A 15,856-nucleotide genomic window follows, 5' to 3' on the forward strand; every position below is an offset into this window, starting at 1 on the left:
ATCATGTATAATTTTGTTCCTAAAATCTTAATGTAAAAATTAAATTTATTCATATTGAGATGATTCTTTTACACTATTAAATTCTACACGTTTCTGTTAGAAAATTATATACAACACATATTGGTTTATAACAAATATGTATTCATAATAAAACTATTATGGAATGGGTCTAACCACCTGGCTTACATTTACAGGAATTTTGAACTGCAACTTCGAGGGTTAAACAAATTGGCAATAATAGTTTCTAAATTTCTAAACCAATTTAATGATTAAATGTTTGGTTACACATAAACTTACCTGAAAATGTGTTTCGAGTTTTTTCCAGTGTTCATGTGAATGATCGGGAAGGGCAGAGGTCTTGAGCAAGTGAGATAGGCACTCTGCACTCAGGCTCGACTCACTACACGTGATGGCCTCCAATAGTGCGTCATGGATGAAGATGTATTGTTCCTCAGTCTGCACTAGAAAGTTGCGTTGAGTCCGGATGTGGCGCAGGAATCCATACACATTTACCTCATTTTTGTGGCATATTTGCTTCAGCATAGAGTCTAGAACTATATATGTTCCGGTACGACCCACTCCAGCACTATGGATAGCATACAAATTTTATCAATTAACTTGTAACAATATAATTTAACTTATCCAAACTTCTTTTGAAATTTAAAACAAGCAGAAAATAACATTTTTTTTTTGCACGTAAGGCTTTCTCTCAGCTTCACATACCTCACTAGTCTTATTAATTCCTTCACAGTTTTTGACATAATATTACGTTCATAGCGACAATTTTCTTTATTATCAATCCAATCCAAATATATTTAAAAAAGACACTTCACCATAAAATTAAGATAAAATCTTTCATTTACTGTTACCATAAAGAGTATGGTTAATGTTTTGGACAAATAAAACATTTTATTTTAAACAACATTTTTTTAAAGATTAGCATTATAGTGATATTGGACTTATGACATAGTTTACTCTATGTATTAATCATCACAACACAATTACTTGTAGTTCACAAATCTAATGTACCTGCAATGTACAACAATAGGCCCAGCATCATGAGGATTTGAAGCAGAGGATTTCTTGACAAAACTGAGGATCGGAAGAGGATGGTCTGGAGTACCATGGTCAGGCCAGTTGGTGTAATGATACTGGTAAACCAGGCGTTCGTTGAATCCATGCTTTTTTCTTTTAGTCTGAAAAATTAAAATTAAAGTTAACTTGTATCTTGGAAAAAAAATTATACTCCTATATTAAAACCTTTCAAATTTTAGGAAAAAGGTATTTTATTAATGAATACAAAATAATCCTTAAACACAAATGAAATCTCAATAGTTAGATTTTAATTCCACTTTTAATATTTTCCAGTGTTAATATTAGAACAATTGAAAAATTAATATATTTACATTTTTTTCAAACTTGAATACTTAATTCTCTACTGTTAGAATTTAAAGTTATGAAATCGCTTGATTTGCAAAAATTGGCTATGGTAATTTAAGTTGTAGAGGCCTCATGCAAATAGTTTTAAAACTGCTCTGTAAGTTAATGAATGGTTTGAATGGAACAATGAACAGTGAAACGTCTCTGGCTAGATATGTGATGTATGTGTTTTGATAAGTGTTTTTCACAAGGAGGTTGCACTAGTGCGATCAGCAAAGAACTATAAGTCTCTGTGTTCATTGACTGTCTGTTATCCTGGGACATTTTCCTGACTGTTTCACCAGTATCTAAACTTTAGTGTCAGGATAGGCTTCATAATCAAGCTAATTTGTCGTTCCACATCCACCATTCCCGATGTGAACATTGTCATACGTCACGTCACTACCATAGACATAGAGAAACAGAAACACTGCTCTACATAGAGAATAACTGCACTCGGCAAAATCCACTGCCTTCTGAATCCATCGTTGGAGTTCAAGTGTGCACTATATAAACAGTTTATCATCACGCTTTACCTGGGACATTGTGTTTTTCCTTTATGTACTGTTATTTCTTTTTATAATTATTGTAAACTTCTACAGTGTTACGTATTATTAACTAAATATATTCTTCGATATTTATAACTTATTGATTGTAATGTTGATCATACTTGGTTGATTTTAGTTACTAACTGTATTAAACATACTTCATACTATACAACCGTTTTACATTGCACCTACTCAGTACTTATTACATAACTATTATGTCCTCCCCTGAAGTATGTCCAATTTGCTGTATAGTCGTAACTAATGAGGATAAAGGCGTCAGATGTGATGATCCTTGTAACAGATGGTTCCATGCCTCGTGTGTTAACCTCTCTCAAACAGAGTACTCAAAACTGGCGAAAAATTAAAATCTAAAGTGGTCCTGTAGTCGTGATGATTGCATTAATTCTTCGAAACAGCCCCTGAATATCCTCATCACTCGGGTGCGAAGTGGCGGGGTCTTCATACCCCAACACATGTGCCAAGCCAGAGCGTCCACGAAGCACACGCACAGCCACCTTCTCTCTTCTTGAGTGCTGTACTTTTCGTGCGCGTGCACCTGGGAACTGCCTGATCCAAATCTTGTCTTCTTTTATACTTCCGATCAGGCTGAGCTGATCTGGCGGGCTTTCTGTTGAACTATCCCAATTTTTAACTTTCTTTTCCCCACTACTCTCACCTGTCGGGTAATCTTCCCAACAATCTATCTTAAACTATTCTAATTCTAATTTTCCTTCTGTTAATCCAAGCCAAGGTGGAACAGCATATGCCGAGGGCTGCGTGATCAAGGGAGAGCTTGGTCGTAAATATGCGAACTCTGGATACCTGGCGACCTCCAGTTTAAACCTAGCCTTCCCCAAGTAGAGCGGGACAATGCTTGGGGTGACCTTTAGATCTCCGCTACTCGTGGGAACACAATGAGTACAGAAAAAAATACAATCCCTTCGCGATCAAAAACTATAAACAAGAAAATAGAAAAACAAGAAGTCAACAAGAATATAAAATCCAATAGTAGAAAATATTAAACAAAGCAAAGAAGAAACAACATGCAAGACAGAAAAATAGCAATAGAGTGAAAACTAGCCAATTGCAATCAGACAACATGGGGTCACGAAAAACCTTGGATTTCAGCTCGGTGGTGATCGAGGGTGACAGCCACGCGCGTGGTCTAGCAGCTCTTCTCCAACAACGAGTGGATCTGAGGACTTCAGTGACGGGTGTCTGCAAGCCTGGGGCCAAGCTGGGTGCTGTTACATCTGCATCTCCACCGCCATCGAGGAGCTGCTGCGTCATACTTGCCGGTACCAACGACATCGCAGCCGGAGAGTCTCAGACCATCTTTAGAGACCTCGAGCAGCACATCCTCACCCGCACAGGCCCGGCCAGTGTGTTACTGGCTACTGTCCCCCATAGACACGACCTACCTGCCCGCCACCCAGTGAACCAACAAACCCGCCTGGTGAACAACTATATGGAAGAGTTGTGTGTCAGACACAAACGTCTACATCTACTCAACTTCAACTCCATCAGTAGGCGGTGGTTCACTGGGCATGGAATGCACCTTGGGCCTGAGGGCAAGTGTCTACTGGCCGAGCTTATTTGGACCATCTGGCGAGTCTCTCGGCACGTGCAGGGATAGGGCTACAGCCTGGAGTGCCCCCTACTCAACCGGCTCCCAGCTCCAACACTCTTCCAGCCACCCCAGCAGAGACCCCACCACCGCCGCCTCCGCTGGTCAGCTCACCTCCGCCCCGGGTCACCGGTTTTCCAGCTCGATAGCTACGCGGATGTGGTGAGAATGGCTCCTCTTGCTACAGTGCCTGAAGGACAATATAGACCATCAACATCACACGTTGAATCTGTTTTTTTAGGGACCCCGCTTCAACTCATAGGACCAAATTGACAAACAAAAACAAAACAAAATCGGAAAATCTCAAATAATCACCCAGAAATTGAAATAAGACTGCTTCACCAAAATGCACAATCAGCAACCCAAACAAATTGGAAGAAATCCAACTCATGTGCGAGGATCAAAAAACTGATCTCCTTGTGATAACTGAAACTGGTTTAACGAGGAAAATCTCGCACATTACAAAATTCCAAATTACAAATTGGCTTGCGCGTTTTGTCGACCTCACTCCAAAGGAGGGGGCGTTGCAATTTTTCTGAAACAAAATTTCATGTTCTCCCCCCTTTCCGATCCAAGATTTAGCCGAAAAAGACTTTGAAGCAGTAGGAATTCAATTTGCAAACAAACAAATCTAAATTGTTAGTGATCGGAATTTACAGGTCTCCCAGCGGATGTAAGGACACTTTCTTTTCAAAATTCGAACAATTACTTACGAAACTGACTAACCAACGTCAGAAATTCGTCGTAATGGGGGATTTTAACATTGACGCGTTGGACAAAATTTCATCAGTCCACCATTCGACTAGTCGATTTATTGAGGTCATTCAACCTTGAGTTGCTTGTCAACACTCCGACGAGGAGTTACGGCTACAACTAAATCGGCTATCGACAACGTCATCTCCAATCACTCAAGTGTCGCAGTGTCTGTGGTAAACACAGCGATTTCCGACCACTATGGCCAAGAGGTCATAATAAGTGGAAATAAAATTAGAAAGGGAGCCCAAAAGTACCACAAACAGTAAGAGACGTAAAGGCCAGAAAAACATCGCTCACCTCAACACTTCCCTGTCTAAAGAGACATGGAATTTTCTAAATTCATTCTGATCCTGTAGAGCAGCAATTCAAAACGTTTAACGACACTCTAAATTTTCATTTTAACATCTGCTGCCCTACCAGAAAAATTAGTGTTTGCGAAAAAAAATCAAACAACAAACATTGGATCACTAAAGGCATTTTGGTTTCTAGAGAGAAAAATTAAAGTTTTTTCTCGGAATTTATAAAAATACTTCAAATGATAACTTCAACATTTTTTTTAGGGAAATATAAAAGCATTTACAGAAAAGTGATCCAAGCTGCAAAAGCATATGATGTCTCCAAATCAATTCTCTCTTCCAAAAACATTTCAAAAACAACTTGGAGCATCATTAACAATAAATCACAAGTTCACAAGCAAATCAAAAATTAAAATTGGGGACAAACTTGAGGAAGATGCAACTGAGATTGCTAACCAGTTTAAACGGGTTTTTCGCAACCGTTGCTGGTGGGCTGAGTCCTCGACCATCTGAACCTCAAGTACGCCCCTCGCGAAGACAGAGCCCCACACACTCCATGGTGTTGGCGCCTGTTGTTGAGGATGAGCTTAAACGAATTATTCAGCAGCTCCCAGCCAAAAAATCAAACGATCTAAATCTGATGTCAAACATGGCTCATTAAAAGTGTCTTCAAGCACTTAGTGAGGCCATTAACCCAACTGATAAATTCTTCATTCCAAAGTGGAGTTTTCCCCTCCCTCCTGAAAGTCGCTAAAGTTGTCCCAATATTTAAGAAAGACGATCCGCTGTCTATCAATAATTATAGGCCTGTCTCAATTTTGCCAGTATTGAGCAAAATATTTGAAAAACTTTTTCTCATAAGAATGCTTTCTTTTTTGGACAAATACAATCAGCTCTCTGATGAACAATTTGGGTTCAGAAAGGGCAAATCGACAACTGACGCAGTTGTTAGTCTTGTTGATATGATTGTGGAGGGGATAGAAAATCGGGAAACACACAATGAGTGTGTTTCTTGACCTGTCCAAAGCATTCGACTGCGTTGACCATAACACACTGCTAGTACAAACCTTGAGTCTCATGGACAAACTTCGAGTCTCATGGCATTCGAGGCGTGCCCCTTTGAATTCCTATTCAACAGATCCCAAGTTGTCCAAATTTCAAATCAACTGTCCAGGCCAATAAAACTGAAATATGGTGTCCCACAGGGATCCATACTCAGTCCTGTGCTTTTCCTGCTCTATGTCAACGACATAGGATCATCACTTCGGCATGGAAAACTAGTGCAGTATGCTGATGATACCGACTCTCTGTTTCAGTGGGAAATCCAGTGAAGTTTTGGAACAACAGGCTTTTTGTTGACATCAACAACTGTGTCCAACACTTCAACAGCCTCAATCTCACAGCAAACTCATCAAAATCAAATGTTTTGAATTTTTCTTTGCGTGTGGTGGAAAACCTTGGTGAAACCCGTAGTTTTCTTGGGGGACTCCACACTGGACGAAGTCTGCTCTTCAAAATTCCTGGGAATACACCTTGATAGAGGGTTGACCTGGAATGATCATATTGACCACGTTTGTGCCAAAAATTTCCTCAGGAATTTTCGTTCTGAGGTCTTTAGCAAAATACTGCCCGAGTCAGGTACTGATAACGGCGTATTACGGCTTGATTTATCCCCATTTGTCCTACGGTCTGGTTTCTGTGGGGAGCGTGTGCAAACACTCTCTTCCAGAGAGTTTTCAGACTTCAAAAAAATCGATTCGAATCATCGCAAAAATCAATTACAGAGAGTCGTGCAGGCCGGTTTTCAAGAAATTGCAGCTGTTGACGTTGCCGTGTCTCTACATTTTAGAAACAACCATGTTTTGTATGTACAAATGTTGCCTTAACCAGAGGCCGGGACATACACATGTATGAGACACGAGGCAGAGAAAACTACCGTTAACGGGAAGACACAGAACGGTAGTTTGTGAACGCTTGCCTTCGCAAGCAGGTGTTAATTTCCTCAACAGACTGCCCAACTCTATAAAAACTACCCCAACGCCCAAGGCGTTCAAAGCTCGTCTCAAACGCCTTTTGGTGTCGCATGCATTTTATAATGCAGATGAGTTTTTTGAATTCGACTGGGAGACCACACAATTGGAATGACTGACTCCAATGTTTGAAGTGGGTTTCATTGGCCAGGAATGAAAGATGCGGGATTGTAAAACTGTATGTTTGAATGAGGTAATGTGGTATGAATGTTTAAAATTTTAGAATAGACTCATACAATATTGACGTTTGCTATGCAACTCATACATGTTGTCCTTGCAATAAAAGAATTTGATTTGATTGATTGATTTGAGAATTTAAAGAAAAACAAACAAAACCAGAGAGCTCTTGTAGCACTCAAAAAGTGGATGAAAATTCACGAAACACAGAGGGATTGATGATGGGCTCTGACCCTAGCAATCCTGATCAAACCCAAAAAACAGGCGGACTTCCTAGTAGAAGTCCAATAGCCTCCGACTCGGTTAGAGTCGAAACCGATGAAGAAGATGCGATACTGGAGGGCGATCACCAGAAGGAAGAGGGAGCAAAAGTCGAGAGACAGCTCCCAGCACTGCCTAAGTTATGTGGAGCCGCCAGGAAACGCATGGTCTGGTTCCGAAAAAGAGGGTATTCCCAAGAAGAAGCCAGGGAATTGGCCTTAAAACCAATTCCAGAAGAAAGAAATAAAAAATTGAACAAACAAATAGAGGGAAAGAAACCGAAAAGACCTCACTCTGAGGATCCACTCCGGAGGCCCACCAGAGGAAGAAAACAAAGAACGAAGGAAATCAAGGGGAACGCAAGGAGCAATCTGGACAACCCCAGAAACCTTCCTACAAACAAGCGGTAGCTGGTATAAGGGTAGGGGTCTTGCACTCCAATTTTCCCGAGACCCTACTCACAACCGAACAGATGGAGAAGATCCAGAGCTTCATCCTGGAAGCTATCGTGGAGGAACAGGAGGGTCCCTACTCTCCAAGATTCTACGGTATCAACAGGAGACAAGGGGTTCTAATCTTCACCTGCGAAAACATGGAAACAGCAGAATGGCTTAAAGGAAAGCAAGACTCCCTAAAGCCTTGGGAAGAGGCCAGTCTAAGGATAGTACCAGAGGAAGAAATCCCTCGTGCGAGAATCGCGACTGTCTATCTTCCTGACAGTATACTTGATACAACCGAAAAGATAATGAAGCTCTTAAAAGGACAAAACAAAGAGCTATCTGTCGGAGAATGGAATGTTCTGCGGAGAAGCGACGAGGGGAAGTCTGTCCTACTCACCCTGGCAGTCGACTGCGCTACAGCGAACAAACTTGAGAAGGAAGGTCCTTGGATCGGCTACAAGTTTGGGAAAGTTCAGCTTAGACTGAAGAAAAAACATCAAGGAAACATAGAACAACCCACAAGGGAAGAGGGGACTACAGAGAAATCTGAGACGGTCACCACAGAAAAAATGACCGCTGAAGAGATGGAAGTGGAGGAGGCCACGAAGGTGTCAGAGCAATCTGTACATACCTTACCTAAAAGGTCTACTCCACAAGCCAGTGCAGCGGTCGAAGAAGAAAGACCCACCTGTTCTCTCTTCTTGAAGAAGGGACCTTCGCTCAAAGGACCATCCGTCTCGGCTCGAGGAAGAAAAGGGGATAAAGTCTCCAAGCAATCCAGAAGAAGAGACGGGGATGGACCACCTGGGGGAGGTGGGAAAAAGGCGTAAGTATGCGCCTAATACAGATAAACCTACACCATGCAAAGGGCGCAACTGACATCTTGGGAAGAAGGTTTATCTCAACAGGCCTGGATATCGCCCTAATCCAGGAGCCTTGGATCAATAGAGGTTGCATCAGAGGACTGACAACTCAGGTAGGTAATCTCATTTATGATCGAACAATTGAAAACCCAAGAACTTGTATTCTAACTTCAAAACTAATAACAGTCTTTCCGATTACAGATCTAATAACAAGGGATCTGGTGGCGGCTACAGTGAAGGTGGCTTCACTGCAAGGGGACAGAGAGGTTACTATAGCCTCAGCCTACTTCCCCAACCCGTCAACATGCTGCCCACCAAAAGAACTAGAAAGACTATTGCAGAGCTGCAGAGACAGAGGCTCGGCCCTCATTCTCAGCTGCGACTGCAATGCTCACCACACGTATTGGGGAAGTACGAACACAAACAAGAGAGGTGAGGAACTTCTACAGTTTATGTTCAGCAATGATCTAGTGTTAGAGAATAGAGGGTCAAGCCCAACCTTTATAACTAGAAATAGGAAAGAAGTCCTGGACATAACCCTATCTACAGGACTCAAAAACATAAATATAGTAAGGTGGCACGTCTCCAAGGAGGTCTCACTATCGGACCACTGTCCAATTAGGTTCGACATAGAGGAGATAGGGGAAAGATACGTGACCCACAGGGTTCCTAAATCGACCAACTGGAGAGGTTACAGAGAGTCCCTGGCAGAAGAGTTGGAAGAAATAGGACCCTTTCAGAAAAATGAATTTGAATTAGAAAGGTCTGCACAAATAGTAGAGCAAGCTATAATAAAGGCCTACGAGAAAAACTGTCCTCCCAGGCAAAACCGGTTGAAGAGGGATGTGCCGTGGTGGACTGGGAGGTTGGAAACATTAAGAAACAAAACGAGGAAATTATTAAAATGGGCAAAAAGGACAGACGACTGGCTCCCTTATCTACAGGCCCAAAATGAATATAAGAAAGAACTTAGAACAAACAAAAGAAGAACCTGGAGGAATTTCTGTAAAAATATTAACAGTCTTCCCGAGGCATCCAGGCTTCAAAAAACTCTCCAAACGGAGCATACAAATCCTATGGGGACTCTAGTAAAGGACAATGGTGACCTAACAATGAACAGGAAGGAGACCTTAGAACTACTTCTGGAGACACACTTCCCGGGGGGTCAGCTAACTCGTAATGAGGATACTTATTCTCTATATGGGGGGGGATCCAGTCGGGAGGTGGCAAAAGCCAGACAGGTGTCTAACAGACTATTCACACACGAAAGAATTAAATGGGCGATAAGATCGTTCAAGCCATTTAAATCTCCTGGGGCGGATGGAGTTTTTCCAGCCCTTCTTCAAGAGGGGCTGGACATTCTATTAAATACCCTTAGCATTCTATTTAGAAGCAGTTTCGCCCTAGGATATATACCAAAGAATTGGAGGATAGCACTAGTGGTGTTTTTGCGGAAAAATGACAGGGATCCAACAAAACCCAGTTCGTACAGACCCATAAGCCTAACCTCCTTCATGGTGAAAACTATGGAAAAAATAATAAATAGACACACAAGGGACGTAATATTACTGGTACACCCACTTAGTCCCACACAACACGCATACATAGAAGGAAAATCAACCACCACTGCTCTCCACAGTTTAGTGAGAGAGGTGGAGAATACCTTCGAAAAAAAGGAAGCCCTAGTCAGCGTCTTCATGGACATTGAAGGAGCTTTCGACCGAGTAGCATATCAATCCATGAAGACTGCGATGGAGCGTTTTGGAGTTTCCCCAGACGTAGTCAAATGGATAGTAGCCCTCCTAAAAAGTAGACAGGTGAAAGCCAAGTACGGGGACGAATCGGCTGCGATCACGGCCCAAAGAGGCTGCCCCCAGGGGGGAGTCTTGTCTCCTCTCCTGTGGGCGATGGTAGTGGATGATCTCCTAAGAAAAGCAGAGAAGAGGGGGATAAGGCTACTATGTTATGCGGATGACCTAGTGCTTATGATTAAAGGGAAAAACATTGGCAGGCTGGAACGCCTAATACAAACAGAACTGAACTTCATAAGCAACTGGTGTCATGGGGAAGGTCTGCGGATCAACCCATCAAAAACTAATATGATTACCTTTACCAGGAAAAGGAAATTCCAGCTAGCTAAACCGGTCCTGGAGGGAATCAGCATTAACCAAACAAAAGAAGTGAAGTATCTGGGTTTAATCCTGGATGAGAAGCTCACTTGGAACTCCCATATTAGAAACAAGACATCCAAAGCAATAATGGCCCTTGGGGCCTGTAAGAGACTCTTTGGATTTAAATGGGGACTTAAACCCAAAATGATATATTGGATTTACGAAACCATAATAAAACCAATGGTCACATATGCTGCTTTAGTGTGGTGGCCGAAGGTCGAACAAACAACAGCTGCAAAAAGGCTACAGAGTCTTCAGAGGTTAGCTTGCTTAAGCATCACGGGAGCAATGAGCTCCTGCCCAACACTAGCAATGGAAGCGGTTCTGGGTTATACTCCTCTTGGCCAGGAAGTGATGAGAACAGCTGCGATGAGCGCAATGAAGCTTCTAGGAACAAAGGTAATAAATGCTACCTCCCTAGAAGGCCACATGAAGATATTGGAAAATTTCCCTGAGGCTGAAATGCTAACCAAAGTATCTGATACTATGGTTAAGAAATACTCCTTTGAAAAACCATACACGGTCTCTATCGGAAGTAGGGAGGAATGGATTAAAAGGGAGGCCTACCCTAAAAAAGGAGTCCTGAAGTTTTACACCGATGGTTCACTCCTAGACTCAAGGGCAGGATATGGAATACATGGACCTGGAGTTGACATGGCTGTGCCCTTAGGAAGACATGCCTCAGTTTTTCAGGCGGAGGTCATGGCAATAGATTCATGTTCTAGAAGACTCACACAGTTGGGGACAAAAGGATTATCATACCTTATACTCTCTGATAGTCAGGCTGCACTGAAGGCACTGGATACCTGTTCGATTAATTCGAAAGCGGTCTGGGAATGCAGGAAGGCCCTAGCAGAGCTAGCAACAAATAACAGAGTAACACTCGGATGGGTGCCGGGTCATGAAGGAATTCATGGAAACGAAAAAGCGGACATCCTTGCCAAAAAGGGAGCAGAATCCATATTGGTGGGGCCTGAGCCAGGTTGTGGAATATCCTTCTCCAGCATTAAAGCTCTGGTTAAAGATTGGGAAAAGAGGACAAGATACAAGAATTGGAGCAGAGCCTCGGGTTTAAGAATATCGAAAATGTTTATCTCTCCTTATGCAAAAGGGTGGACAGCTCTCCTAGACCAGAATAAGGAGGATATAAGACTGATATTAGGAATGTTGACAGGACATGGCCCTCTGAGGAAGCACCTTGTGAAGGTAGGCCTTAGTAGGAGCAGCGAATGTAGACTCTGTGGAGAGGAGGAGGAGTCAGCAGAGCACATTTGGTTGGATTGTCCTGCCATCGTAGAGACTAGGAAAAGATACTTGGGAGCATATCTCCTCAGCCCCAAGGACATCAGAGAACAGGAGCCCTTAAATCTGATTGGTTTTTGCAAAAGCCTCGATTTTTGAGGGCACAAATAAAAGTAAGGGAGGCGCAAAGGTCCTTTTAGGACTAAGTGCGGGGACAAAGTGTCCTCTTCCCTCAGAAGGAAAAAAAAAAAAAAAAAAAAAAAAAAAAATATCCTCATCACTCAGTTGTCCAAATTGAACGATAGGATTACAAACCTGACAGATAAAATAGATACACTTACACCTATTCCTAGTAAAGTTGATCAGATAGTGAGTTGACCAAGTTGAAAGTTTGAATAAAAATCTTGAGTCGCTTGAGCATCGCGTTTCTGATGAGGCAAAAATAACCACCCTGGAAAAATTAATACAGGACATCCCTAAGTCAGCAAATAATAGTATGGAAAATGTTGTTACTGAGATAAATGAGCGTACTCGACGAGCATTAAACGTCATGGTGTATAATCTTCCTGAACACAATAGCCCTGATGCTAAGTGTAGAATTACACTTAATCACATGATCACTTAATCATGATTTGGAACTAGTCACCAAATCTAGGATTAATAATTGACCGAAATTTAAAATGGAATTATTACATTGATGCATTAAGTGTTAAGTTAAGAAAAATTAACTATGCATTGTACCATATGAAAAATTTTATTAGAGCAGAACATCTAAAACAACTGTACACCTCGTGGTTCGAAGGTACTTTAAGATATGGAATTATTCATTTTGGTAGTACGTATGAAACTATCCTTCAGCCTGTAGTACTAACTCAGAGATTTGCAGTGAGAAATATCTATAATTTAAGAAAGTTTGATCCTGTTACACACTTATTTCAACAAGAAGATATTTTAAATTTTAAACAGTTGTATGCTTTATGTACTCTTTGCCACATTTTTAAAAACATTGAAAATTATAGTTTTAAAGAAAATAGAGTAAACACACGCTCTTCCAATAATGTAATCTTATTATTACCTAATTTTTCAAAGGAAATTTCTAGAAGGCAATTTTGTTATTCTGGTGTTAGGTTGTTTAATAGGTTTCTTTTAGAGTATGGTAGTACATTGCTGTTTGAGGGTAAACCAAAGTTTTAAATTAAAGCAAAACATTTTTGTAGTAGATTATTTTTAGGATAGGTAAAAATCGAAAGTAAATTATTATTATTGTTATTTTATATGTTAATTTTATTTAAGCATTGTATTAATCTTGTCATTGTTGCATTTATCTTGTTGCTGTTGTATTTATCCTGTTATTGTTGACCTTTTCTTGTTATTCAATCATTTTGTTATTGATTTCCTTGTTATTGCTTTGTTATTGTCACTCAGTTATTCTTTATCTGTTATTGTTGTTCCAATTTTGTTAAATTATTTATAATTGTTTGTTTTGTTTGATTTGCAGATGTTATTCAAATATAGTATAGCATAGCCTGCACACAAGACCAGAGACATTTTAAGCTTTTAACCCTCCATCGGTCGCACTGTATCAATTTGATACGCATGCACGTTCTCCTCCGTGCTATTTCACGATGCACGCGCATATTGCCATCCCCTTCCTAATGGGCTTCCCTCTCCTCATCCCTGAACTGGCAGTACTACGCCTGACCTTGAAAAGAGCGTGTTTACGGAGCTGTATCAATTAGATACAGTGCGACCATTCCCGTTTCAGATTTACGGTATCAATTTGATGCAGTGCGACCGTTCACGTATCATATTTACAGTTTCATTGTGATGCAGTGCGATCGTTTCTGTTGCAGGAAACTGTCCATCGCCTCTTATTTTCTGATACAAGTGAAGAAGAGAATGAAAGGTTAGAATACATTGATGGTGATAATAGCGATATAGACGGTGAAGATGTGGTTGAAGAAAGAGAAGAAAACTCCGATACAGAACAGAGTGCTGATGACGAACTAATGATGTTGGATGAACCACAGGCGCAGGTGATCGACCAGCCACAGCCGCAGGTGATCGACCAGCCACAGCCGCAGGTGATCGACAAGCCACAGCCGCAGGTGATCGACCAGCCACAGCCGCAGGTGATTGACAAGCCACAGCCGCAGGTGATCAACCAGCCACCACCTCTACAACGTCAGGTTCGCGAAGAAGATGCACAAGACAACTTGTTTTTGACAGCTAAATGGGGTAAGAATGATACAATTAAGTGGTTCTTAAGACCTAGGCAGTACAATCAAAGAACACAGCCACAAAACATTTTGCGACGTCTGGCGTGATTGGGTCTGCACGTCAAAGCAAATCCGAATTAGATTGTTGGTCCAACTTTTTCACAGATTCAATGTTAGAAAAAATTGTTTTGCATACAAATGAGTATATTACCCTTGTACAGCTAAAGTACACTAGACTTCGTGATGCCAAAACCACTGACTTGATCGAAATAAAGGCGTCCATAGGCATACTTTACCTTTTAGGAGTTTTCAAGTCAAACAGGCAAAGTCTGGATGAGACATTTTCTACCGATGGTTTCGGCATAGAAAAATGCAGAATGACGTTTAGTCTCAGACGGTTTAAATTTCTCCTAAGATGCTTAAGATTTGATGTTAGAAGTACTCGAGACGAGCGTAAAGAGATTGATAGCTTAGCCGCTATCAGAGAGATATTTACAGACTTCGTAGGTAACTGTAAAAAATGTTACTCTCACGGAGAAAATGTAACTATCGATGAAAAACTGGAAGCCTTTCTTGGTGGTTGCCACTTTAAACAGTATATTCCTTCAAAACCAGCAAAATATGGCATCAAAATATTTGCTCTTTGTGACACTAAAACATTTTACACTAGCAATCTTGAAGTGTACTGCGCTAAACAGCCAGACGGCCCTTCTGGGTCAGCAATAAGTCGGACGATGTTGTTAAGCGGCAGGAACATTACTGCCGATAATTGGTTCAGTTCGGTAAGCCTTGTTGACCTTTGAAAGAAAAAAAATGATCATTTGTTGGTACGATTAAAAAAACCGGCCTGGTATTCCTTCTGAGCTGACATGTACAAAAGGAAGACCTTTGCAGTCAACCTATTTCGTGTATGGTGAAAATTCAACAATGGTATCATATGTACAAAAAAAAAAAATGTTTCGTTGATATCAAGCTTACATTTCAGTGACAAAATTGATGCTCACACAAATAAGCCTGAAATTGTCTTGCACAACAATAACACAAAGTCTGGTGTAGACTGTGTTGACAAGTTATGTGCTTCGTACAACGTTGCCAGAAGTACCCGCCGATGGCCGATGGTAATTTTTTATGCCTTGTTGAATGTAGCAGGCATCAATGCTCAAGTAGTTTCATTTGGAAATGACGTTGTCACCAAAATTAGAAGATTGTTTCTACGAGAACTCAGTAACTCCCTTGTAGCTGAACACATTCAACGAAGGTGTGAGACCATACCAGTTGGAGGGATTCCCTTGCACATTCAACATGGACTGAAGAAAATATGCAATGCTGGCCGGGATGAAAATGATGTAAATAGAGAGAGGCCACAGTTAGAGATGCGGACAAGGTGTGAGTTCTGCAAGCTTGATAAGAGAACCCGACTTACAAAAACACTTTGCAGAAAGTGTAAGAAAACCATCTGCAATGAACATACAGAGGTTGTGTGCGTACGCTGCTATCCGAACATGTAAAACAATGTTCCTTCGTACATAAGTTCTTGGGTTCATTATATATATAGTGGTATTACTGTATTTTACTTTTGATAGAAATATCTTATATTTTTAGCGACAGAAACAACTACTTTTTGTACTGCAATTGTTTGGCTAAACAATGGCAAAATATATGTAACTAGTTTCAATATAAATATATTCCATTATTCCTGATCGTTATTGCGTGTTATTTCTTCAAATCCATGTAATTTACCAAATGTGTATCAAATAGATACAGTGCGACCATTCCTGTTTCAATAACAATTTGGTTTGAGTGCACA

The 15,856-nt window shown here is 40.9% G+C and overlaps 1 protein-coding gene across 1 annotated transcript in view; it reads right to left on the minus strand.

Annotated features, from left to right (window-relative positions):
- LOC124369305 (tyrosine-protein phosphatase 99A-like) overlaps nucleotides 1–15,856 on the minus strand; it is a 92,866-nt gene that overhangs the window by 19,148 nt on the left and 57,862 nt on the right. Inside the window, exons 9-10 of the mRNA XM_046827243.1 lie at nucleotides 1,030–1,196; nucleotides 298–586 (exon numbers count right to left, since the gene is read on the minus strand). Of these exons, the coding sequence (XP_046683199.1) occupies nucleotides 298–586; nucleotides 1,030–1,196 (456 nt within the window). The remainder of the gene's footprint in view (nucleotides 1–297; nucleotides 587–1,029; nucleotides 1,197–15,856) is intronic.

The sequence above is a fragment of the Homalodisca vitripennis genome, chromosome X (genome assembly GCF_021130785.1).
Source record: "Homalodisca vitripennis isolate AUS2020 chromosome X, UT_GWSS_2.1, whole genome shotgun sequence".
NCBI classification, from domain to species: Eukaryota; Metazoa; Arthropoda; class Insecta; order Hemiptera; family Cicadellidae; genus Homalodisca; species Homalodisca vitripennis.